Source organism: Gadus chalcogrammus, chromosome 18, assembly GCF_026213295.1.
Source record: "Gadus chalcogrammus isolate NIFS_2021 chromosome 18, NIFS_Gcha_1.0, whole genome shotgun sequence".
Taxonomy (NCBI): Eukaryota; Metazoa; Chordata; class Actinopteri; order Gadiformes; family Gadidae; genus Gadus; species Gadus chalcogrammus.
In genome coordinates, this window is record NC_079429.1 from 22,683,061 (window position 1) to 22,707,778 (window position 24,718).

Genomic DNA, 24,718 nt, shown 5'->3' on the forward strand with positions numbered 1-24,718 from the left:
ATGACCAGCAAATAATTCTTAAAACATTTGTTAATATATAAACATGTTTATTTTAACATATAACATAGATACTATACACTGGTAATCTTATTTCCTCCTCTCCGCCAACCACTGCTCCTTGGTCAGGGACTCGGAGGAGGGGCAGTAGATTTTCCCCTTGTACTGGCTGTGGCCAGTCGCTGCACTCCGGGGCTCCCCACACCTCCTGCATTTATTTGCCTCCCCAGTCCTGTTGTAAGGCCTCTTCCGTTCTGCAGGAGGCACTGCTGAGGGGACAGCAAACATAATGGGGGGCTGGGCGTGAGGGTAGCGCAACAGGGGGTTTACCGGGAGGAATGATGTGCTAGGGAGGGATTGGGTGAGGGCAGGAGTGCCGGAGAGAGTAGGGGCCCGGGGGAGGGCAAAAACAAATGGAGCAGGGGCCCGGGGGAGGGCAAAAACAAATGGAGCAGGGGTGCTGCTGATGACAGGGGCAGGGGTGGGAGGACAGGGAAACAGCCGCCTCTGGGCTGTCTTCATCCTGGGCCTTACAGCCGTTGCAGGTGCCGTTGCTGGTGCTGGTGCCGGTGCTGGTGCTGGTGCTACGGCTGCGGTGGCAGTGGCTGTGGCCCTCCGGTTCATTTTGGCCCGCCCCGCTGTGCTCTCCGGGAGGTGGTAGGAATATTTCACCAGGCCCGGGGTTTGAGGAGCCACAGCGGGGCGGTCCATACCCGGAGGTAAGACCACGGTGGCAACAGGCACAGGGGCAGGCAGGTCCACACCCTGGCACAACACGGAGACACCCTGCCTGGCCACCCTCCTGTTGTGCCACTGGATGAGGGTGGTCTGGTTCACCTCAACCAGCTGCAGGCTGGTGGTGGACATCACGGCCCCGTTGGCCAGGATGAGCTGTCTGATCCTGCGGTAGTCCCTCAGGATCAGACTCCACCTTGAGAGGTACCCCTTCCCCTTCTTGGTAGGGGAAGGGTGGAGGGTGCAGAGCCTAACACAGATGGCATCAACCAGGCGGCAGCATGAAGGCCACTGTGCAGGAGATGCACTCGCTGTTATGGTGCATCTCCGCAAACTGTCCACACCCGACGTGAACTCTCCCTTCTTCTTCGGCGACCTGAAGCGCCCCGTCAGCAGCCTGTCCTGGTGCCGTGCATGGTACACCGCCTTCTGCTGGTCGTAGGGCAGCAGCTCCTCCCACAGGCCGACGATGATGCCGACATCCCGGTTGCTGAGGGCCAGGCTGGTCTGGCTCCTCAGCCCCACCAGATACTCGGCTAGGTGGTCCACCCTCTCCAGGCCCGGGATGTTGTTTTCATCCACTGCCTGAAAAATAAAACCATTTTAACATCGATGCTGGACAAATAGGAAAGAAATCTAAATGTTATGTTTCACTATTTCTCAAAGGTACTTACCAACTGCTCAACAGGAACCTGTGGGGCGGCACCCAGAGCGGTGACAGCAGATGACGCAGGTGGAGGTGGTGGTGGAGAAGGAGGAGGTGGAGCAGCGGACCAGGAACCACTGGTGGAGGGCTGAGCCGGTGGTGGAGGAGAAGGAGGAGGTGGAGCAGCGGACCAGGAACCACTGGTGGAGGGCTGAGCCGGTGGTGATGGAGAAGGAGGAGGTGGAGCAGCGGACCAGGAACCACTGGTGGAGGGCTGAGCAGGTGGTAGTGAAATGAGGGCAGAGAAGAGCTCCAGACTAGCCTCGGTGTCGTCTGTGAAGCCCTCATCCTCTGCCTCGTCGCCCAGGTCCTCCAGCAGCTGCTCCGTCTCCTCCCCCTCAGGATCCATGTCCTGCATGCACTTCCCCGTCTGCATGTAGAGGTAGTCAATGCCTATCAACTCTCCTGGGAATGAAAACAACATTGTGATTAGCAGAATAAGTACATCAACATGTGTGGAACCCATATTAATGTTGGTCTGAATATAGATAGAAAGTGAGCAGCCCCCATTCATTATTTGATTATAGCATCTTCTTGTTGTGACTTGTTAACATATTTATGATGACAGATTGGACGACAGAATATGCAAATATGTGAATCAAATCTGTTTTGCATAATTAACAACATTTCATTATAAACGTATACATGCCTGGTCGTCATTTCATGTCCCAGTGTGACGCATTCAGTATTCAGTGCAACTTACCAGTGTACTTGCTGGGGAGGCGGAAAGAGGGGACAAACATCTGTCCAAACACATTGGTGCCAAATGTGTTCACACAGTGCACCAGATCCCCTGAGTAGCTGAGGAGAGCGGACATCTTCTCAGCCACAGCAGCAGCAGCCCGGTCCTGGTTCCACCGGTTCAGCCCGTCCAGCAAGTAGAGCTGGAAGTTCAGGTCATTGGCCTGGGTCCCTGAAAGTACAGAATATTGTATTGTAAAACATGTATTACCAATAAAAGTAAATGGTCGTCAGTGTGTTAGACGCTGGTGATGCCATTAAAACTCACCTGGAATAAAGCGGTTCAGGTGGCAGTGGAAGGACTCCAGTGACGTTGAACCTCGCGCACACCTGTATTTGGTGAGGACGACGCCGTCCTTGGTGGTGGTGGTGCCGGTCTTTGTGTACAGAGGCACACCTGGCAGGTCCTGGATGCACTTGACGTGCCTCTTCTGAACCCGCCAGATGTGCTCCATCCTCACCCGGTCCAGGAGGGGAACACCCAGCAGGTCCCTGCCTTTGTCCCCCATCAGCTCCTGCAGCAGGGCCTCCACCTGGCGGATGGTGGCCTCCTCTCCACGGGTCCTCCGCCTGCAGTACAGCGCCAACTGGGCCTTGGTCAACCGGCTGTCCACCAGAGCCTCGGAGATGCCGGGCACACCCTCCCTCCGGAGCTCCTCCCTCTTGGCGTGGCGCAGAAGGGCCACATCTTCAGGGTCCCACTCAAACAGGCAGACGGAGAGCGTGGCCATGAAGATGGGGTACAGGGCGTGGGCGTCGGTCGTGCATCCGGCCGCAAGCCGCCGAAGGAAGTGCCAGATGTCCAGCCGGATGACGAGGTCTGGCCAGCCGCCGAACCTGGCCTGCAGCTTGCTCTCCCCTCCCGTCTCCTTGCAGCAGCCACAGTCCACATAGAGGAGTATAGGGGGAGCCACGCCCGCCTCGCTGTAGCGCCTGATGAGGCCTGACACCATCCGGTCCAGTCCAGGTCCCTCCTGGGCTGTCAGGACGCTGATCAGGACCTGCCCCTTCTCGTTGCTGACGGAGGACACCCAGAGCGCCGTCCCCTTGGCGGCTCCAGCCAGCTTTTTGGTCATCTGGAATTAATCAGAATAAACTAATTCAGAGTGCTTTCAAAACAGTAATATAAATTAGAATAAGAACAAAACAGAAGCAAAATATATATCTAGGAATAAACATATAAAAGAGGCATTTACACACGCAAAAATGCACATCAAATAAACATTGACACATTTGTGACTATAACTTCAATGGCTCCCAAGCTGGGATATGGTGTTATGAGAAAACCCATTTCATATATTGTTGATGCATTATTACTGATGTCCTTTTTACCTTCTTTGTAGAATCCATTTTTAAAATGGAGCCAAAGGTGGAGGTGATGCTGGCCTTGATGTGACCCATACGGCTCATCAAGTCCTTCCCGTACACCGTCAGGAGCCACCTGTTGGTCGGGACAGCGATAGGCTCGGGGGGGCTCTGACAGACCACAGGGAAGAGACCGGGCCTGCGGGCAAAGTCATTGGCCAGCTCCATGTAGCGGGCCAACCGCTGCAGCCACTCCTCGCCGTGGTTCTCCCGCAGCTGTTTGGCCAGGCGTGTGGAGCTGTTGCCGAGGGTCCTCTCCCGTAGCATCCGGATGACACGGATGTCACACGCATACCTTTGTGGACAGGTATGATTGTATCAAATTATTTAGTTTGGCTGGACAAAGAGTTTTCTATGGGCAAAATGTTATAAATATTTTTGATCTAATATTGATGGGGTTTAGTGTGATCAAATATTGCTATTTGCTGGATTACTGATTACTGAAAAAAGATATTTGCTTTCATGATCTGAACTCACTTGCGGGTCAGGATGAGGCGGAACTCCCCGCGGAGAGCCAAGCTCAGCTGGTCCAGGACGGTCTGGCTCGTGGACAGGTAATTTGATATGCAACTGGAGGAGTTGCACCTGAGGGTCTCCGTCACCATCAGGTAGTACCTGTCCACGTCCAGGACCTTCCGTGCCCTCTTGTGGATGCCGGCCCCGGTGAGCTGCCCCTTGCACTGGGGGCAGGACAGCCTCACCTTCCACAGGTGGTAGGGCATCCACACCAGGAGCCGGTGCATAAAAAAGCGGTCTGGTGATGGGACCTGGTTGTAGATGAGGGCAGGAACAGGTGGCTCATACCAGAGCTGGACGTCCGGTCGCAGCCGCTGGTTCCTCCACAGCGTGGATGCAATCCAGCGCTGGTCCTGCTGGGGAATGGTCTTCCTCATTTCCACCGGCAGCCAGAACTGAGCAGCAAGAGGAGGAGCAGGGAGGGGACCAGGAGGAGCAGGGAGGGGACCAGGAGGAGCAGGGAGGGGACCTGGAGGAGCAGGGAGGAGACCTGGAGGAGCAGGGAGGAGACCTGGAGGAGCAGGGAGGAGACCTGGAGGAGCAGGGAGGAGACCTGGAGGAGCAGGGAGGAGACCTGGAGGAGCAGGACTCGTATCTGATTCAACCTACATAAAGAAAAAGAAAAAGATCATAAATCATCTATCCGCTACACGCTACAGTATGTAAGACCTGTAGAGAGGTTATTACAGTTGCACGAACCAGAGGAGAAGAGCTGGTCCTCGCCGCCGACATGATGGGGCTGGATGGAGGCAGAGAGAAAGGGGAGACAGGCCTGTAGAATCTGGGACTGGAAGGGGGCGTCACTCGAGGTGGGGTAGCGGATGGAGTGCTTCTCCCAGACGGGACAGTGGCAGGGCTGGAGGGACGCTGGGAAGAGGGGGAAACAGAGCCGATGAAGTACAATTACAAAACAAAGATAGTGTTGGCTGTATGGCTGTGTTCTTAGGCATCAGGCACAGCTATAGGTACATCAATTACCTCAACAGGCCTCCTGGTCAGATTGACATTCGGCTTGGCTGCAGCAGACAAAGTCCCACCAAACCGCGCTTTCTCAAACTGAAAATCAACCAAGAATAGTCTTAATAAAATGGTGTTAAAAATGACATTATACACACACCAGTGATACGCATGAAAGTTATGTAAACACACAGATCTGAGATGAGTTGATCATGGCTAACCAGGTGAATGACATGGTATTTAATGTGATGGAAATATTCACCATCGCCAGCGTCAATGCAGGCCTCCCAGGGCTCCGTGCAGGCGCAGCAGAGGTGGAGGCAGAGGTAGCTGCAGGGCTTCTCACAGACTGACAGACAGAAACAATAAAACCATTAAACAAGCATTAATACTAATCAATATGGGATTTTGTCCACATCACAAATTGTAAGCCTACAAAATGCATTTATTTCACCAGGCTCTCAATATTACCTGCTGGGAGTGAAAGCCACAGGTACATGTCTGGGCTATCCCTAACATTAAGGTCTGCCCACGCAGCATCATGGGACACTTCTCAATCTGTAATTAATTGAAAAGAATGATTTACTTAGACACAATTGGTTCACTTTGGAGTTTTGGTTTACTGTCGGGGCAAAGCTTACCTTCTGGTAGAGGTTGTGCCACTTGGCCTGTTTTGGAGATGGCCTGTTCCCTGCACTGGAGGGCCAAGTGCCAGAAGAGGCAAATGCCCTCAGGCGGCTCACCCACTCCTCAGACCCCATGGATCGATGCTTCTTAGTAGACATCTGAAGACAAGGGGAAGAATGGCCAAGTTACCATACATTGTCAAAGACATATGCTATATATATATATATATATATATATATATATATACATATACGTGTGTGTGTGTGTGTGTGTGTGTGTGTGTGTGTGTGTGTGTGTGTGTGTGTATGTGTGATACATACAAAATAATCCCTAGTATATCCCCATGTAATCTAAAATGGTTGTTTACCGTACAGGTGAATTAAAATGGTCGTTCACCGTACAGGTGAATTAAAATGGTCGTTCACCGTAATCGTACTACTAGTTCCTACTGAGGCTGACATGCAATAAATTAACAAGAAGTTGACCCAAGTTCGTAAAGTTAAACCGATGCTAACATGCTAGTAAATTAACCAAAGTCAGAGAAATGACAAGGAAAAGTAGTGACATGTCCGGACAAGGTAAGACAATCCGCACGGTCAGACTTTTGGATTAAATAATACCAATATTCAGTAGAACGAATTTAGATCGTCGATCATTTCAAGTTAGTAAAGTTAAACCGATGCTAACATGCTTGTAAATTAACCAAAGTCAGTGAAATGACGAGGAAAAGTAGTGACATGTCCGGACAAGCTAAGACAATCCGCACGGTCAGACTTTTGGATAAAGTAATACCCTATATTCAGTAGAACGAATTTATAACGTCGATAATTTCCGCGATTTATTGGTTCTTAAATGTAAAGCATTTGTTGTAATGTAAATTGCAAACAGTTACATTGCAGACTAGTTTTCAGAAGAGCGTACTTACTACCGTTATTACCGCTACCTTTTCCAGAGCATGACCTGTCCGAATTTATAGGGTGGATCATTTCCGCGATTGGATGTGTTAAATGTGTTTTAATGTAATTCAAACCCTTACCTTACAGAGTCGTTTTCAGGAATGACGATTGAATACGTGTGGTTTGTTCTACAGTTAAAATCCATTCCGAATTCGGAGCGTCGCTAGCCTGTCCGTGATTGGCTTAGCGCAGGGAGAGAAATGGACAGTGGAACGTGTGATTGGTCATTCTGGTGAAAAGATATGGAAGAGAAATGGAGAGAAATGGACAGTGGAACGTGTGATTGGTCATTCTGGTGAAAAGATATTGGAAATCCGATGATTTGGTTGGACGATCCAGAATCTAAAAAGCAGACGGATCGGATTTAGGTAGCGCCAACGAGGCAGCCAGATCACAACCATTCAGGCTCATACCAATTTTTGCGCTAAGATCGATACAGAGTATTATAAAAATCCATGTTACACGTATCATGTTAAATCAATAGGAGAATTTGAACTCCTGTTGTACACAATTAGGAATGCCATGTTTTATGGCTGTCAAGTCATTTCTTCCCAGAAGCAACAAGGTTCTCAGAAGTAATACCTTCAGAATATTAAGATAGCCTGGAAATCAAGAATCTTTAAACCGGGCACTGGTATCCGATTTTTTTTACAAACATTTTTACAATATATGATACTATTTAGTTTCTAAAAATCCGTGCCCTGTGAGAGGCTCGAACTCACGACCTTCAGTTTATGCGAATGACTTGCTGCCTACTGCACCAACGAGGGAACCAGTGAACAGCAAGAGTCAGGCTTAGAGCAATTTTTGCGCTTTGATTGATATTAAGTATAATAAAAATCCACCTGACACATAATATATAAATCATTATGACAACTTGAACTACTGTTGTACTCAATTAAGGATGCCATGTTTTATGGCTGTCAAGTAATTTCTTCTCAGAAGCCACAAGATTCTCATAAGTAATACCTTCCGTACATTAAGACAGCCTGGAAATGAAGTTTCTTTAAACCGGGCACGGGTATCCGATTTTTTTACAAACATTTTTACAATGCATGATACTAGTTAGTTTCTAAAACTCAATGCCCCGTGTGAGGCTCGAACTCACGATCTTCAGATTATGAGACTTGGCCTACTGCGCAAACGAGGCAACCAAATCATAACCATGCAGGCTCATACCAATTTTTGCGCTAAGATCGATACAAAGTATTATAAAAATCCATGTTACACGTATCATGTTAAATCAATAGGAACATTTGAACTACTGTTGTACACAATTAGGAATGCCATGTTTTATGGCTGTCAAGTCATTTCTTCCCAGAAGCAACAAGGTTCTCAGAAGTATTACCTTCAGAATATTATGATAGCCTGGAAATCAAGAATCTTTAAACCGGGCACTGGTATCCGGTTTTTTTACAAACATTTTTACAATATATGATACTATTTAGTTTCTAATACTCTGTGCCCTGTGAGAGGCTCGAACTCACGACCATCAGATTATGAGAATGACGTGCTGCCTACTGCACCAACATGGGAACCATTGAGCAGCAAGAGTCAGGCTTACAGCAATTTTTGCGCTAAGATTGATATTAAGTATAATAAAAATCCATGTTACACATTATGTTAAATCAATATGAAAAATTTAACTACTGTTGTGCTCAATGAAGAATGCCATGTGTTATGGCTCTCAAGTAATTTCTTCTCAGAAGCCACAAGATTCTCATAAGTAATTCCTTCAGTATATCATGACAGCCGGGAAATGAAGTTTCTTTGAACCGGGCACGGGTATCCGATTTTTTTACAAACATTTTTACAATGCATGATACTTGTTAGTTTCTAAAACACTATGCCCCGTGTGAGGCTCGAACTCACGACCTTCAGATTATGAGACTGACGCGCTGCCTACTGCGCCAACGAGGCAACCAGATCACAACCATTCAGGCTCATACCAATTTTTGCGCTAAGATCGATACAGTGTATAATTAAAATCCATGTTACACGTATCATGTTAAATCAATAGGAGAATTTGAACTGCTGTTGTACACAATTAGGAATGCCATGTTTTATGGCTGTCAAGTCATTTCTTCCCAGAAGCAACAAGGTTCTCAGAAGTAATACCTTCAGAATATTAAGATAGCCTGGAAATCAAGAATCTTTAAACCGGGCACTGGTATCCGATTTTTTTTACAAACATTTTTACAATATATGATACTATTTCGTTTCTAAAAACCTGTGCCCTGTGAGAGGCTCGAACTCACAACCTTCAGATTATGCGAATGACTTGCTGCCTACTGCACCAACGAGGGAACCAGTGAACAGCAAGAGTAAGGCTTAGAGCAATTTTTGCGCTTTGATTGATATTAAGTATAATAAAAATCCACCTAACACATAATATATAAATCATTATGACAACTTGAACTACTGTTGTACTCAATTAAGGATGCCATGTTTTATGGCTGTCAAGTAATTTCTTCTCAGAAGCCACAAGATTCTCATAAGTAATACCTTCCGTACATTAAGACAGCCTGGAAATGAAGTTTCTTTAAACCGGGCACGGGTATCCGATTTTTTTACAAACATTTTTACAATGCAGGATACTAGTTAGTTTCTAAAACTCAATGCCCCGTGTGAGGCTCGAACTCACGATCTTCAGATTATGAGACTTGGCCTACTGCGCAAACGAGGCAACCGAATCATAACCATTCAGGCTCATACCAATTATTGCGCTAAGATCGATACAAAGTATTATAAAAATCCATGTTACACGTATCATGTTAAATCAATAGGAACATTTGAACTACTGTTGTACACAATTAGGAATGCCATGTTTTATGGCTGTCAAGTCATTTCTTCCCAGAAGCAACAAGGTTCTCAGAAGTAATACCTTCAGAATATTAAGATAGCCTGGAAATCAAGAATCTTTAAACCGGGCACTGGTATCCGATTTTTTTTACAAACATTTTTACAATATATGATACTATTTAGTTTCTAAAAATCTGTGCCCTGTGAGAGGCTCGAACTAACGACATTCAGATTATGCGAATGACTTGCTGCCTACTGCACCAACGAGGGAACCAGTGAACAGCAACAGTCAGGCTTTGAGCAATTTTTGCGCAAAGATTGATATTAAGTATAATAAAAATCCATGTTACACATATTATGTTAAATCAATATGAAAAATTTAACTACCGTTGTGCTCAATGAAGAATGCCATGTGTTATGGCTCTTAAGTAATTTCTTCTCAGAAGCCACAAGATTCTCATAAGTAATTCCTTCAGTATATCATGACAGCCGGGAAATTAAGTTTCTTTGAACCGGGCACGGGTATCCGATTTTTTTACATACATTTTTACAATGCATGATACTTGTTAGTTTCTAAAACTCTATGCCCCGTGTGAGGCTCGAACTCACGACCTTCAGATTATGAGACTGACGCGCTGCCTACTGCGCCAAAGAGGCAAATAAATCACAACCTTTCAGGCTCATACCAATTTTTGCGCTAAGATCGATACAGAGTATAATTAAAATCCATGTTACACGTATCATGTTAAATCAATAGGAGAATTTGAACTACTGTTGTACACAATTAGGAATGCCATGTTTTATGGCTGTCAAGTCATTTCCTCCCAGAAGCAACTAGGTTCTCAGAAGTAATACCTTCAGAATATTAAGATAGCCTGGAAATCAAGAATCTTTAAACCGGGTACTGGTATCCGATTTTTTTTACAAACATTTTTACAATATATGATACTATTTCGTTTCTAAAAATCTGTGCCCTGTGAGAGGCTCGAACTCACGACCTTCAGATTATGCGAATGACTTGCTGCCTACTGCACCAACGAGGGAACCAGTGAACAGCAAGAGTAAGGCTTAGAGCAATTTTTGCGCTTTGATTGATATTAAGTATGATAAAAATCCACCTGACACATAATATATAAATCATTATGACAACTTGAACTACTGTTGTACTCAATTAAGGATGCCATGTTTTATGGCTGTCAAGTAATTTCTTCTCAGAAGCCACAAGATTCTCATAAGTAATACCTTCCGTACATTAAGACAGCCTGGAAATGAAGTTTCTTTAAACCGGGCACGGGTATCCGTTTTTTTTACAAACATTTTTACAATGCAGGATACTAGTTAGTTTCTAAAACTCAATGCCCCGTGTGAGGCTCGAACTCACGATCTTCAGATTATGAGACTTGGCCTACTGCGCAAACGAGGCAACCAAATCATAACCATTCAGGCTCATTCCAATTTTTGCGCTAAGATCGATACAAAGTATTATAAAAATCCATGTTACACGTATCATGTTAAATCAATAGGAACATTTGAACTACTGTTGTACACAATTAGGAATGCCATGTTTTATGGCTGTCAAGTCATTTCTTCCCAGAAGCAACAAGGTTCTCAGAAGTAATACCTTCAGAATATTAAGATAGCCTGGAAATCAAGAATCTTTAAACCGGGCACTGGTATCCGATTTTTTTTACAAACATTTTTACAATATATGATACTATTTAGTTTCTAATACTCTGTGCCCTGTGAGAGGCTCGAACTAATGACCATCAGATTATGAGAATGACGTGCTGCCTACTGCACCAACATGGGAACCATTGAGCAGCAAGAGTCAGGCTTACAGCAAATTTTGCGCTAAGATTGATATAAAGTATAATAAAAATCCATGTTACATATATTATGTTAAATCAATATGAAAAATTTAACTACTGTTGTGCTCAATGAAGAATGCCATGTGTTATGGCTCTCAAGTAATTTCTTCTCAGAAGCCACAAGATTCTCATAAGTAATTCCTTCAGTATATCATGACAGCCGGGAAATTAAGTTTCTTTGAACCGGGCACGGGTATCCGATTTTTTTACAAACATTTTTACAATGCATGATACTTGTTAGTTTCTAAAACTCTATGCCCCGTGTGAGGCTCGAACTCACGACCTTCAGATTATGAGACTGACGCGCTGCCTACTGCGCCAACGAGGCAACTAGATCACAACCATTCAGGCTCATACCAATTTTTGCGCTAAGATCGATACAGAGTATAATTAAAATCCATGTTACACGCATCATGTTAAATCAATAGGAGAATTTGAACTACTGTTGTACACAATTAGGAATGCCATGTTTTATGGCTGTCAAGTCATTTCTTCCCAGAAGCAACAAGGTTCTCAGAAGTAATACCTTCAGAATATTAAGATAGCCTGGAAATGAAGTTTCTTTAAACCGGGCACTGGTATCCGATTTTTTTTACAAACATTTTTACAATATATGATACTATTTAGTTTCTAAAACTCTGTCAAGTCATTTCTTCCCAGAAGCAACAAGGTTCTCAGAAGTAATACCTTCAGAATATTAAGATAGCCTGGAAATCAAGAATCTTTAAACCGGGCACTGGTATCCGATTTTTTTTACAAACATTTTTACAATATATGATACTATTTAGTTTCTAAAACTCTGTGCCCTGTGAGAGGCTCGAACTCACGACCTTCAGATTATGCGAATGACGTGCTGCCTACTGCACCAACGAGGGAACCAGTGAACCGCAAGAGTCAGGCTTAGAGCAACTTTTGCGCTTTGATTGATATTAAGTATAATAAAAATCCACGTAACACATAATATGTAAATCATTATGACAACTTGAACTACTGTTGTACTCAATTAAGGATGCCATGTTTTATCGCTGTCAAGTAATTTCTTCTCAGAAGCCACAAGATTCTCATAAGTAATACCTTCCGTACATTAAGACAGCCTGGAAATGAAGTTTCTTTAAACCGGGCACGGGTATCCGATTTTTTTACAAACATTTTTACAATGCATGATACTAGTTACTTTCTAAAACACTATGCTCCGTGTGAGGCTCGAACTCACGACCTTCAAATTATGAGACTGACGCGCTGCCTACTGCGCCAAAGCTGGGGAACAATAGTCATTTAAGGGGGGGGAAGAAGGAAGGAAAGGGGGGAGAAGGGGGGGAGAAGAAAAGAGAGGAAAAAGGGAGAAAAAGGGGAAAAAGAGAGGAAAAAGAGAGGACAAAGGGAGAAAAAGGGGAAAGGGAAGGGAATGAGAGAAATTTAGGACATAAATTACAAAAAAACATTTCATTACGTAAAATACTAATAAAAACCTGAGAATGTGGAGTTTTGTTTGCAATTCTTCAGCCTTGGAACAGAAGGTCGGCGGTTCAAGTCCCGCCGGTGACAAACAGTTTTTTTGGTTCATTCATGGATGTACTCAAGATCTCTTGCGCAAATATAATTACCCTTGCCCTCCATTGACACACATATGCACTTATTTTAATGGGAATATTCTAATGAATATGTTACTTTCTTTTCCACTATTGTTGTAGCCATACAGCTATTCACAGCACACCTGTGCACTCTTTAGCAAGCTACTTGTTTAGTTATTATTTGTATTGTGACCTGTGGGCTCAATTTAGCCTCCATCTTCAACCTACAAGTATTTCAACTATAAATCATTTTGTGTGCATATTATATTGCAATAGTAGTATGGTGCTTCCTCTTGTGGAGTGGATCTGGCTAATGATTCGAATAAGATGACCAGCAAATAATTCTTAAAACATTTGTTAATATATAAACATGTTTATTTTAACATATAACATAGATACTATACACTGGTAATCTTATTTCCTCCTCTCCGCCAACCACTGCTCCTTGGTCAGGGACTCGGAGGAGGGGCAGTAGATTTTCCCCTTGTACTGGCTGTGGCCAGTCGCTGCACTCCGGGGCTCCCCACACCTCCTGCATTTAGTTGCCTCCCCAGTCCTGTTGTAAGGCCTCTTCCGTTCTGCAGGAGGCACTGCTGAGGGGACAGCAAACATAATGGGGGGCTGGGCGTGAGGGTAGCGCAACAGGGGGTTTACCGGGAGGAATGATGTGCTAGGGAGGGATTGGGTGAGGGCAGGAGTGCCGGAGAGAGTAGGGGCCCGGGGGAGGGCAAAAACAAATGGAGCAGGGGCCCGGGGGAGGGCAAAAACAAATGGAGCAGGGGTGCTGCTGATGACAGGGGCAGGGGTGGGAGGACAGGGAAACAGCCGCCTCTGGGCTGTCTTCATCCTGGGCCTTACAGCCGTTGCAGGTGCCGTTGCTGGTGCTGGTGCCGGTGCTGGTGCTGGTGCTACGGCTGCGGTGGCAGTGGCTGTGGCCCTCCGGTTCATTTTGGCCCGCCCCGCTGTGCTCTCCGGGAGGTGGTAGGAATATTTCACCAGGCCCGGGGTTTGAGGAGCCACAGCGGGGCGGTCCATACCCGGAGGTAAGACCACGGTGGCAACAGGCACAGGGGCAGGCAGGTCCACACCCTGGCACAACACGGAGACACCCTGCCTGGCCACCCTCCTGTTGTGCCACTGGATGAGGGTGGTCTGGTTCACCTCAACCAGCTGCAGGCTGGTGGTGGACATCACGGCCCCGTTGGCCAGGATGAGCTGTCTGATCCTGCGGTAGTCCCTCAGGATCAGACTCCACCTTGAGAGGTACCCCTTCCCCTTCTTGGTAGGGGAAGGGTGGAGAGTGCAGAGCCTAACACAGATGGCATCAACCAGGCGGCAGCATGAAGGCCACTGTGCAGGAGATGCACTCGCTGTTATGGTGCATCTCCGCAAACTGTCCACACCCGACGTGAACTCTCCCTTCTTCTTCGGCGACCTGAAGCGCCCCGTCAGCAGCCTGTCCTGGTGCCGTGCATGGTACACCGCCTTCTGCTGGTCGTAGGGCAGCAGGTCCTCCCACAGGCCGACGATGATGCTGACATCCCGGTTGCTGAGGGCCAGGCTGGTCTGGCTCCTCAGCCCCACCAGATACTCGGCTAGGCGGTCCACCCTCTCCAGGCCCGGGATGTTGTTTTCATCCACTGCCTGAAAAATAAAACCATTTTAACATCGATGCTGGACAAATAGGAAAGAAATCTAAATGTTATGTTTCACTATTTCTCAAAGGTACTTACCAACTGCTCAACAGGAACCTGTGGGGCGGCACCCGGAGCGGTGACAGCAGATGACGCAGGTGGAGGTGGTGGTGGAGAAGGAGGAGGTGGAGCAGCGGACCAGGAACCACTGGTGGAGGGCTTAGCCGGTGGTGGAGGAGAAGGAGGAGGTGGAGCAGCGGACCAGGAACCACTGGTGGAGGGCTGAGCCGGTGGTGGAGGAGAAGGAGGAGGTGGAGCAGCGGACCAGGAACCACTGGTGGAGGGCTGAGCCGGTGGTGGTGGAGAAGGAGGAGGTGGAGCAGCGGACCAGGAACCACTGGTGGAGGGCTGAGCCGGTGGTGGTGGAGAAGGAGGAGGTGGAGCAGCGGACCAGGAACCACTGGTGGAGGGCTGAGCAGGTGGTAGTGAAATGAGGGCAGAGAAGAGCTCCAGACTAGCCTCGGTGTCGTCTGTGAAGCCCTCATCCTCTGCCTCGTCGCCCAGGTCCTCCAGCAGCTGCTCCCCCTCCTCCCCCTCAGGATCCATGTCCTGCATGCACTTCCCCGTCTGCATGTAGAGGTAGTCAATGCCTATCAACTCTCCTGGGAATGAAAACAACATTGTGATTAGCAGAATAAGTACATCAACATGTGTGGAACCCATATTAATGTTGGTCTGAATATAGATAGAAAGTGAGCAGCCCCCATTCATTATTTGATTATAGCACCTTCTTGTTGTGACTTGTTAACATATTTATGATGACAGATTGGACGACAGAATATGCAAATATGTGAATCTAATCTGTTTTGCATAATTAACAACATTTCATTATAAACGTATACATGCCTGGTCGTCATTTCATGTCCCAGTGTGAAGCATTCAGTATTCAGTGCAACTTACCAGTGTACTTGCTGGGGAGGCGGAAAGAGGGGACAAACATCTGTCCAAACACATTGGTGCCAAATGTGTTCACACAGTGTACCAGATCCCCTGAGTAGCTGAGGAGAGCGGACATCTTCTCAGCCACAGCAGCAGCAGCCCGGTCCTGGTTCCACCGGTTCAGCCCGTCCAGCAAGTAGAGCTGGAAGTTCAGGTCATTGGCCTGGGTCCCTGAAAGTACAGAATATTGTATTGTAAAACATGTATTACCAATAAAAGTAAATGGTCGTCAGTGTGTTAGACGCTGGTGATGCCATTAAAACTCACCTGGAATAAAGCGGTTCAGGTGGCAGTGGAAGGACTCCAGTGACGTTGAACCTCGCGCACACCTGTATTTGGTGAGGACAACGCCGTCCTTGGTGGTGGTGGTGCCGGTCTTTGTGTACAGAGGCACACCTGGCAGGTCCTGGATGCACTTGACGTGCCTCTTCTGAACCCGCCAGATGTGCTCCATCCTCACCCGGTCCAGGAGGGGAACACCCAGCAGGTCCCTGCCCTTGTCCCCCATCAGCTCCTGCAGCAGGGCCTCCACCTGGCGGATGGTGGCCTCCTCTCCACGGGTCCTCCGCCTGCAGTATAGCGCCAACTGGGCCTTGGTCAACCGGCTGTCCACCAGAGCCTCGGAGATGCCGGGCACACCCTCCCTCCGGAGCTCCTCCCTCTTGGCGTGGCGCAGAAGGGCCACATCTTCAGGGTCCCACTCAAACAGGCAGACGGAGAGCGTGGCCATGAAGATGGGGTACAGGGCGTGGGCGTCGGTCGTGCATCCGGCCGCAAGCCGCCGAAGGAAGTGCCAGATGTCCAGCCGGATGACGAGGTCTGGCCAGCCGCCGAACCTGGCCTGCAGCTTGCTCTCCCCTCCCGTCTCCTTGCAGCAGCCACAGTCCACATAGAGGAGTATAGGGGGAGCCACGCCCGCCTCGCTGTAGCGCCTGATGAGGCCTGACACCATCCGGTCCAGTCCAGGTCCCTCCTGGGCTGTCTGGACTCCAGTGACGTTGAACCTCGCGCACACCTGTATTTGGTGAGGACGACGCCGTCCTTGGTGGTGGTGGTGCCGGTCTTTGTGTACAGAGGCACACCTGGCAGGTCCTGGATGCACTTGACGTGCCTCTTCTGAACCCGCCAGATGTGCTCCATCCTCACCCGGTCCAGGAGGGGAACACCCAGCAGGTCCCTGCCTTTGTCCCCCATCAGCTCCTGCTGATCAGGACCTGCCCCTTCTCGTTGCTGACGGAGGACACCCAGAGCGCCGTCCCCTTGGCGGCTCCAGACAGCTTTTTGGTCATCTGGAATTAATCAGAATAAACTAATTCAGAGTGCTTTCAAAACAGTAATATAAATTAGAATAAGAACAAAACAGAAGCAAAATATATATCTAGGAATAAACATATAAAAGAGGCATTTACACACGCAAAAATGCACATCAAATAAACATTGACACATTTGTGACTATAACTTCAATGGCTCCCAAGCTGGGATATGGTGTTATGAGAAAACCCATTTCATATATTGTTGATGCATTATTACTGATGTCCTTTTTACCTTCTTTGTAGAATCCATTTTTAAAATGGAGCCAAAGGTGGAGGTGATGCTGGCCTTGATGTGACCCATACGGCTCATCAAGTCCTTCCCGTACACCGTCAGGAGGCACCTGTTGGTCGGGACAGCGATAGGCTCGGGGGGGCTCTGACAGACCACAGGGAAGAGACCGGGCCTGCGGGCAAAGTCATTGGCCAGCTCCATGTAGCGGGCCAACCGCTGCAGCCACTCCTCGCCGTGGTTCTCCCGCAGCTGTTTGGCCAGGCGTGTGGAGCTGTTGCCGAGGGTCCTCTCCCGTAGCATCCGGATGACACGGATGTCACACGCATACCTTTGTGGACAGGTATGATTGTATCAAATTATTTAGTTTGGCTGGACAAAGAGTTTTCTATGGGCAAAATGTTATAAATATTTTTGATCTAATATTGATGGGGTTTAGTGTGATCAAATATTGCCTTCCACAGGTGGTAGGGCATCCACACGAGGAGCCGGTGCATAAAAAAGCGGTCTGGTGATGGGACCTGGTTGTAGATGAGGGCAGGAACAGGTGGCTCATACCAGAGCTGGACGTCCGGTCGCAGCCGCTGGTTCCTCCACAGCGTGGATGCAATCCAGCGCTGGTCCTGCTGGGGAATGGTCTTCCTCATTTCCACCGGCAGCCAGAACTGAGCAGCAAGAGGAGGAGCAGGGAGGGGACCAGGAGGAGCAGGGAGGGGACCTGGAGGAGCAGGGAGGAGACCTGGAGGAGCAGGGAGGAGACCTGGAGGAGCAGGGAGGAGACCTGGAGGAGCAGGACTCGTATCTGATTCAACCTACATAAAGAAAAAGAAAAAGATCATAAATCATCTATCCGCTACACGCTACAGTATGTAAGACCTGTAGAGAGGTTATTACAGTTGCACGAACCAGAGGAGAAGAGCTGGTCCTCGCCGCCGACATGATGGGGCTGGATGGAGGCAGAGAGAAAGGGGAGACAGGCCTGTAGAATCTGGGACTGGAAGGGGGCGTCACTCGAGGTGGGGTAGCGGATGGAGTGCTTCTCCCAGACGGGACAGTGGCAGGGCTGGAGGGACGCTGGGAAGAGGGGGAAACAGAGCCGATGAAGTACAATTACAAAACAAAGATAGTGTTGGCTGTATGGCTGTGTTCTTAGGCATCAGGCACAGCTATAGGTACATCAATTACCTCAACAGGCCTCCTGGTCAGATTGACATTCGGCTTGGCTGCAGCAGACAAAGTCCCACCAAACCGCGCTTTCTCAAACTGAAAATCAACCAAGAATAGTCTTAATAAAATGGTGTTAAAAATGACATGATACACACACCAGTGATACGCATGAAAGTTATGTAAACACACAGATCTGAGATGAGTTGATCATGGCTAACCAGGTGAATGACATGGTATTTAATGTGATGGAAATATTCACCATCGCCAGCGTCAATGCAGGCCTCCCAGGGCTCCGTGCAGGCGCAGCAGAGGTGGAGGCAGAGGTAGCTGCAGGGCTTCTCACAGACTGACAGACAGAAACAATAAAACCATTAAACAAGCATTAATACTAATCAATATGGGATTTTGTCCACGTCACAAATTGTAAGCCTACAAAATGCATTTATTTCACCAGGCTCTCAATATTACCTGCTGGGAGTGAAAGCCACAGGTACATGTCTGGGCTATCCCTAACATTAAGGTCTGCCCACGCAGCATCATGGGACACTTCTCAATCTGTAATTAATTGAAAAGAATGATTTACTTAGACACAATTGGTTCACTTTGGAGTTTTGGTTTACTGTTGGGGCAAAGCTTACCTTCTGGTAGAGGTTGTGCCACTTGGCCTGTTTTGGAGATGGCCTGTTCCCTGCACTGGAGGGCCAAGTGCCAGAAGAGGCAAATGCCCTCAGGCGGCTCACCCACTCCTCAGACCCCATGGATCGATGCTTCTTAGTAGACATCTGAAGACAAGGGGAAGAATGGCCAAGTTACCATACATTGTCAAAGACATATGCTATATATATATATATATATATATATATATACATATACATATGTGTGTGTGTGTGTGTGTGTGTGTGTGTGTGTGTGTGTGTGTGTGTGTGTGTGTGTGTGTGATACATACAAAATAATCCCTAGTATATCCCCATGTAATTTAAAATGGTTGTTTACCGTACAGGTGAATTAAAATGGTCGTTCACCGTACAGGTGAATTAAAATGGTCGTTCACCGTAATCGTACTACTAGTTCCTACTGAGGCTGACATGCAATAAATTAACAAGAAGTTGACCCAAGTTCGTAAAGTTAAACCGATGCTAACATGCTAGTAAATTAACCAAAGTCAGTGAAATGACAAGGAAAAGTAGTGACATGTCCGGACAAGGTAAAACAATCCGCACGGTCAGACTTTTGGATAAAGTAATACCCTATATTCAGTAGAACGAATTTATAACTTCGATAATTTCCGCGATTTATTGGTTCTTAAATGTAAAGCATTTGTTGTAATGTAAATTGCAAACAGTTACATTGCAGACTAGTTTTCAGAAGAGCGTACTTACTACCGTTATTACCGCTACCTTTTCCAGAGCATGACCTGTCCGAATTTATAGGGTGGATCATTTCCGCGATTGGATGTGTTAAATGTGTTAAATGTGTTTTAATGTAATTCAAACCCTTACCTTACAGAGTCGTTTTCAGGAATGACGATTGAATACGTGTGGTTTGTTCTACAGTTAAAATCCATTCCGAATTCGGAGCGTCGCTAGCCTGTCCGTGATTGGCTTAGCGCAGGGAGAGAAATGGACAGTGTAACGTGTGATTGGTCATTCTGGTGAAAAGATATGGAAGAGAAATGGAGAGAAATGGACAGTGGAACGTGTGATTGGTCATTCTGGTGAAAAGATATTGGAAATCCGATGATTTGGTTGGACGATCCAGAATCTAAAAAGCAGACGGATCGGATTTAGGTAGCGCCAACGAGGCAACCAGATCACAACCATTCAGGCTCATACCAATTTTTGTGCTAAGATCGATACAGAGTATTATAAAAATCCATGTTACACGTATCATGTTAAATCAATAGGAGAATTTGAACTCCTGTTGTACACAATTAGGAATGCCATGTTTTATGGCTGTCAAGTCATTTCTTCCCAGAAGCAACAAGGTTCTCAGAAGTAATACCTTCAGAATATTAAGATAGCCTGGAAATCAAGAATCTTTAAACCGGGCACTGGTATCCGATTTTTTTTACAAACATTTTTACAATATATGATACTATTTAGTTTCTAATAATCTGTGTCCTGTGAGAGGCTCGAACTCACGACCTTCAGATTATGCAAATGACTTGCTGCCTACTGCACCAACGAGGGAACCAGTGAACAGCAACAGTCAGGCTTAGAGCAATTTTTGCGCTTTGATTGATATTAAGTATAATAAAAATCCACGTAACACATAATATATAAATCATTATGACAACTTGAACTACTGTTGTACTCAATTAAGGATGCCATGTTTTATGGCTGTCAAGTAATTTCTTCTCAGAAGCCACAAGATTCTCATAAGTAATTCCTTCAGTATATCATGACAGCCGGGAAATGAAGTTTCTTTAAACCGGGCACGGGTATCCGATTTTTTTACATTCATTTTTACAATGCATGATACTTGTTAGTTTCTAAAACTCTATGCCCAGTGTGAGGCTCGAACTCACGACCTTCAGATTATGAGACTGACGCGCTGCCTACTGCGCCAACGAGGCAACCAGATCACAAACATTCAGGCTCATACTAATTTTAGCGCTAAGATCGATACAGAGTATAATTAAAATCCATGTTACACGTATCATGTTAAATCAATAGGAGAATTTGAACTACTGTTGTACACAATTAGGAATGCCATGTTTTATGGCTGTCAAGACATTTCCTCCCAGAAGCAACTAGGTTCTCAGAAGTAATACCTTCAGAATATTAAGATAGCCTGGAAATCAAGAATCTTTAAACCGGGAACTGGTATCCGATTTTTTTTACAAACATTTTTACAATATATGATACTATTTAGTTTCAAAAACTCTGTGCCCTGTGAGAGGCTCGAACTCACGACCTTCAGATTATGAGAATGACGTGCTGCCTACTGCACCAACATAGGAACCATTGAAGAGCAAGAGTCAGGCTTACAGCAATTTTTGCGCTAAGATTGATATTAAGTATAATATCAATATATACTGTTGTGCTCAGTACAGGGGCGGACTGGCCATCGGGAGGTTCGGGAGATTTCCCGAACGGCCGGACGATTTCAGGCCGAGCCGGCCGGCCGTAATTTATTATTATTATTATTATTATTATTATTTTTTTTTTTTTTTTTTTTTGTAAAAGATGTAAAAAAAAATGAAAAAATTAAGTAAGCCGTGATTTGGGGTGGCCTGCTACCGGATATTCTTACTTACAGCGCGAAACGGAGCTCTTGCCTGACGGTGAACCGGGCCGATGTATTACTGTCAATTTAGAGGGGGGAGCACCCCCACAGTGTATGGGGGCAAAGCGAGCGGCCAAAGCAGCAGAGCAGCCGAACGGCCCCTCCCAACTTGGACTGCTCCGCGGTCTGTCATTTCTGATTGGCTCAGCCTGACACACGGCCGGGTCACTTACCCGGTACTTCTCGTTGATCTCACTGAAGTTACACAGAAATACGAAAATGTCAAAAAGGAAAAAAGGTGGTGAAGAGGCAAAAGAATTGGGTGGCGCTCAGAAGTTGAGGTTGAAAAGGAAAAAAATGTTAGAGCAAGACGCAGCCAAATGTGCTAAATTAACCGACCTTTTCCGTGGAAAAGCCAAGGTTGACGCGACGCCCATGTCAGCGAGACTAATGGTTCGGCGGGAACAGGACACAGTAGTATAGCTATGACAGGTGCACTAGCGAGCATGTTTGGCAATATAAAAATGACTTGAACTAATTATGGAAGTACCAGAGACGTCGGAGAACAATTCATAATATTGTAATGCCCACGGAAGAGGCAGTGAATGAAGTATTGATTAGAGAGCGATTTATTAGATACCACCGCTAATAAACCATTGGAACACTTCACCACCAGTAACCACAGCAACGCACAACAAACCCCGGCCCGCCCCCATCTCCCAAACCCTGTGTATGACAATTTTTTTCCACTAAAATAATTGTATCTTGCACTATTTAGATCATTTTCAGCCTTGATTTACCTTTCTAGGCACATGCAATTTCTAATATTTTGTACATGGACAAGATTGCTTATAAAATATTTCCCAGTGATCTTCACAATATTCTAAACACATGCACATCCCAACATTGACATGCCGTTGCAATGCACATATCCACGGATAAGGACTAGTTTTTATTATTTTACACCGTGGCAAAATTCTACGCGCGCTATTCCCGCGGTCTCATAAAAGGCCTCTCCATCCCAAAGTCCCGGGCCAAATTTTTGGGCCAGTCCATCCCTGGCTCAGTATCAATATATACTGTTGTGCTCAATGAAGAATGCCATGTGTTATGGCTCTCAAGTCATTTCTTCTCAGAAGCCACAAGATTCTCATAAGTAATACCTTCAGTATATTAAGACAGCCTGGAAATGCAGTTTCTTTAAACCGGGAACGGGTATCCGATTTTTTTACAAACATTTTTACAATGCATGATACTTGTTAGTTTCTATAACTCTATGCCCCGAGTGAGGCTCGAACTCACGACCTTCAAATTATGAGACTGACGCGCTGCCTACTGGGCCAACGAGGGAACCAGATCACAACCATTCAGGCTCATACCAATTTTTGCGCTAAGATCGATACAGAGTATAATTAAAATCCATGTTACACGTATCATGTTAAATCAATAGGAGAATTTGAACTACTGTTGTACACAATTAGGAATGCCATGTTTTATGGCTGTCAAGTCATTTCCTCCCAGAAGCAACTAGGTTCTCAGAAGTAATACCTTCAGAATATTAAGATAGCCTGGAAATCAAGAATCTTTAAACCGGGCACTGGTATCCGATTTTTTTTACAAACATTTTTACAATATATGATACTATTTAGTTTCTAAAACTCTGTGCCCTGTGAGTGGCTCGAACTCACGACCTTCAGATTATGAGAATGACGTGCTGCCTACTGCACCAACATGAGAACCATTGAACAGTAAGAGTCAGGCTTACAGCAATTTTTGCGCTAAGATTGATATTAAGTATAACAAAAATCCATGTTACACATATTATGTTAAATCAAAATGAAAAATGTAACTACTGTTGTGCTCAATGAAGAATGCCATGTGTTATGGCTCTCAAGTCATTTCTTCTCAGAAGCCACAAGATCCTCATCAGTAATACCTTCCGTACATTAAGACAGCCTGGAAATGAAGTTTCTTTAAACCGGGCACGGGTATCCGATTTTTTTACAAACATTTTTACAATGCATGATACTAGTTAGTTTCTAAAACTCAATGCCCCGTGTGAGGCTCGAACTCACGACCTTCAGATTATGAGACTGACGCACTGCCTACTGCGCCAAGGAGGCAACCAGATCATTACCTTTCAGGCTCATAACAATTTTTGCGCTAAGATCGATACAAAGTATTATAAAAATCCATGTTACACGTATCATGTTAAATCAATAGGAACATTTGAACTACTGTTGTACACAATTAGGAATGCCATGTTTTATGGCTGTCAAGTCATTTCTTCCCAGAAGCCACAAGATTCTCATAAGTAATTCCTTCAGTATATCATGACAGCCGGGAAATTAAGTTTCTTTGAACCGGGCACGGGTATGCGATTTTTTTACATACATTTTTACAATGCATGATACTTGTTAGTTTCTAAAACTCTATGCCCCGTGTGAGGCTCGAACTCACGACCTTCAGATTATGAGACTGCCGCGCTGCCTACTGCGCCAACGAGGCAACCAAAGTATAACCATTCAGGCTCATACCAATTTTTGCGCTAAGATCGATACAGAGTATTATAAAAATCCATGTTACACGTATCATGTTAAATCAATAGGAGAATTTGAACTCCTGTTGTACACAATTAGGAATGCCATGTTTTATGGCTGTCAAGTCATTTCTTCCCAGAAGCAACAAGGTTCTCAGAAGTAATACCTTCAGAATATTAAGATAGCCTGGAAATCAAGAATCTTTAAACCGGGCACTGGTATCCGATTTTTTTTACAATTTTTTTACAATATATGATACTATTTAGTTTCTAATACTCTGTGCCCTGTGAGAGGCTCGAACTCACAACCATCAGAATATGAGAATGACGTGCTACCTACTGCACCAACATGGTAACCATTGAACAGCAAGAGTCAGGCTTACACCAATTTTTGCGCTAAGATTGATATTAAGTATAATAAAAATCCATGTTACACATATTATGTTAAATCAATATGAAAAATTTAACTACTGTTGTGCTCAATGAAGAATGCCATGTGTTATGGCTCTCAAGTAATTTCTTCTCAGAAGCCACAAGATTCTCATAAGTAATTCCTTCAGTATATCATGACAGCCGGGAAATTAAGTTTCTTTGAACCGGGCACGGGTATCCGATTTTTTTACATTGATATTAAGTATAATAAAAATCCACGTAACACATAATATATAAATCATTATGACAACTTGAACTACTGTTGTACTCAATTAAGGATGCCATGTTTTATGGCTGTCAAGTAATTTCTTCTCAGAAGCCACAAGATTCTCATAA

The 24,718-nt window shown here is 45.7% G+C and overlaps 2 protein-coding genes and 2 non-coding genes across 4 annotated transcripts; all 4 read right to left on the bottom strand.

The window, feature by feature from the left end:
* Window positions 1–87: 87 nt before the first annotated feature.
* Window positions 88–6,963, bottom strand: LOC130371072 (uncharacterized). The gene is made up of 13 exons (XM_056576702.1): window positions 6,681–6,963; window positions 5,659–5,802; window positions 5,489–5,575; window positions 5,280–5,366; window positions 5,039–5,116; window positions 4,760–4,927; window positions 4,022–4,665; window positions 3,512–3,839; window positions 2,448–3,255; window positions 2,142–2,351; window positions 1,701–1,843; window positions 1,407–1,424; window positions 88–1,317 (listed from the first exon to the last, which is right to left on the bottom strand). Exons 2-13 carry the CDS (start codon window positions 5,800–5,802, stop codon window positions 88–90), a joined length of 3,945 nt encoding a protein of 1,314 aa, XP_056432677.1. The 5' UTR covers window positions 6,681–6,963.
* A 1,484-nt stretch (window positions 6,964–8,447) lies between these two features.
* On the bottom strand, window positions 8,448–8,520 carry trnam-cau (transfer RNA methionine (anticodon CAU)). Its single transcript has one exon. It is a non-coding gene; the product is annotated as a tRNA-Met (tRNA).
* A 3,005-nt stretch (window positions 8,521–11,525) lies between these two features.
* trnam-cau (transfer RNA methionine (anticodon CAU)) lies at window positions 11,526–11,598 on the bottom strand. The gene has a single exon. It is a non-coding gene; the product is annotated as a tRNA-Met (tRNA).
* A 5,837-nt stretch (window positions 11,599–17,435) lies between these two features.
* On the bottom strand, window positions 17,436–19,799 carry LOC130371073 (uncharacterized). Its single transcript, XM_056576703.1, has 7 exons — window positions 19,683–19,799; window positions 18,822–18,965; window positions 18,652–18,738; window positions 18,443–18,529; window positions 18,202–18,279; window positions 17,923–18,090; window positions 17,436–17,828 (listed from the first exon to the last, which is right to left on the bottom strand). The coding sequence occupies exons 2-7, from the start codon at window positions 18,963–18,965 to the stop codon at window positions 17,436–17,438; spliced, it is 957 nt and encodes a 318-aa protein (XP_056432678.1). The 5' UTR covers window positions 19,683–19,799.
* Window positions 19,800–24,718: the final 4,919 nt, after the last annotated feature.

Coding starts and splice junctions, on each gene's coding strand:
- LOC130371072 (XM_056576702.1), bottom strand. CDS start 5,802: ATGTCTACTAAGAAGCATCGATCCATGGGGTCTGAGGAGTGGGTGAGC. Junction 5,117..5,279: donor CTGCATTGACGCTGGCGATG/GTGAATATTTCC, acceptor GTTGATTTTCAG/TTTGAGAAAGCGCGGTTTGG. Junction 3,840..4,021: donor CGCCTCATCCTGACCCGCAA/GTGAGTTCAGAT, acceptor CTGTCCACAAAG/GTATGCGTGTGACATCCGTG.
- LOC130371073 (XM_056576703.1), bottom strand. CDS start 18,965: ATGTCTACTAAGAAGCATCGATCCATGGGGTCTGAGGAGTGGGTGAGC. Junction 18,739..18,821: donor GGCACAACCTCTACCAGAAG/GTAAGCTTTGCC, acceptor AATTAATTACAG/ATTGAGAAGTGTCCCATGAT. Junction 18,280..18,442: donor CTGCATTGACGCTGGCGATG/GTGAATATTTCC, acceptor GTTGATTTTCAG/TTTGAGAAAGCGCGGTTTGG.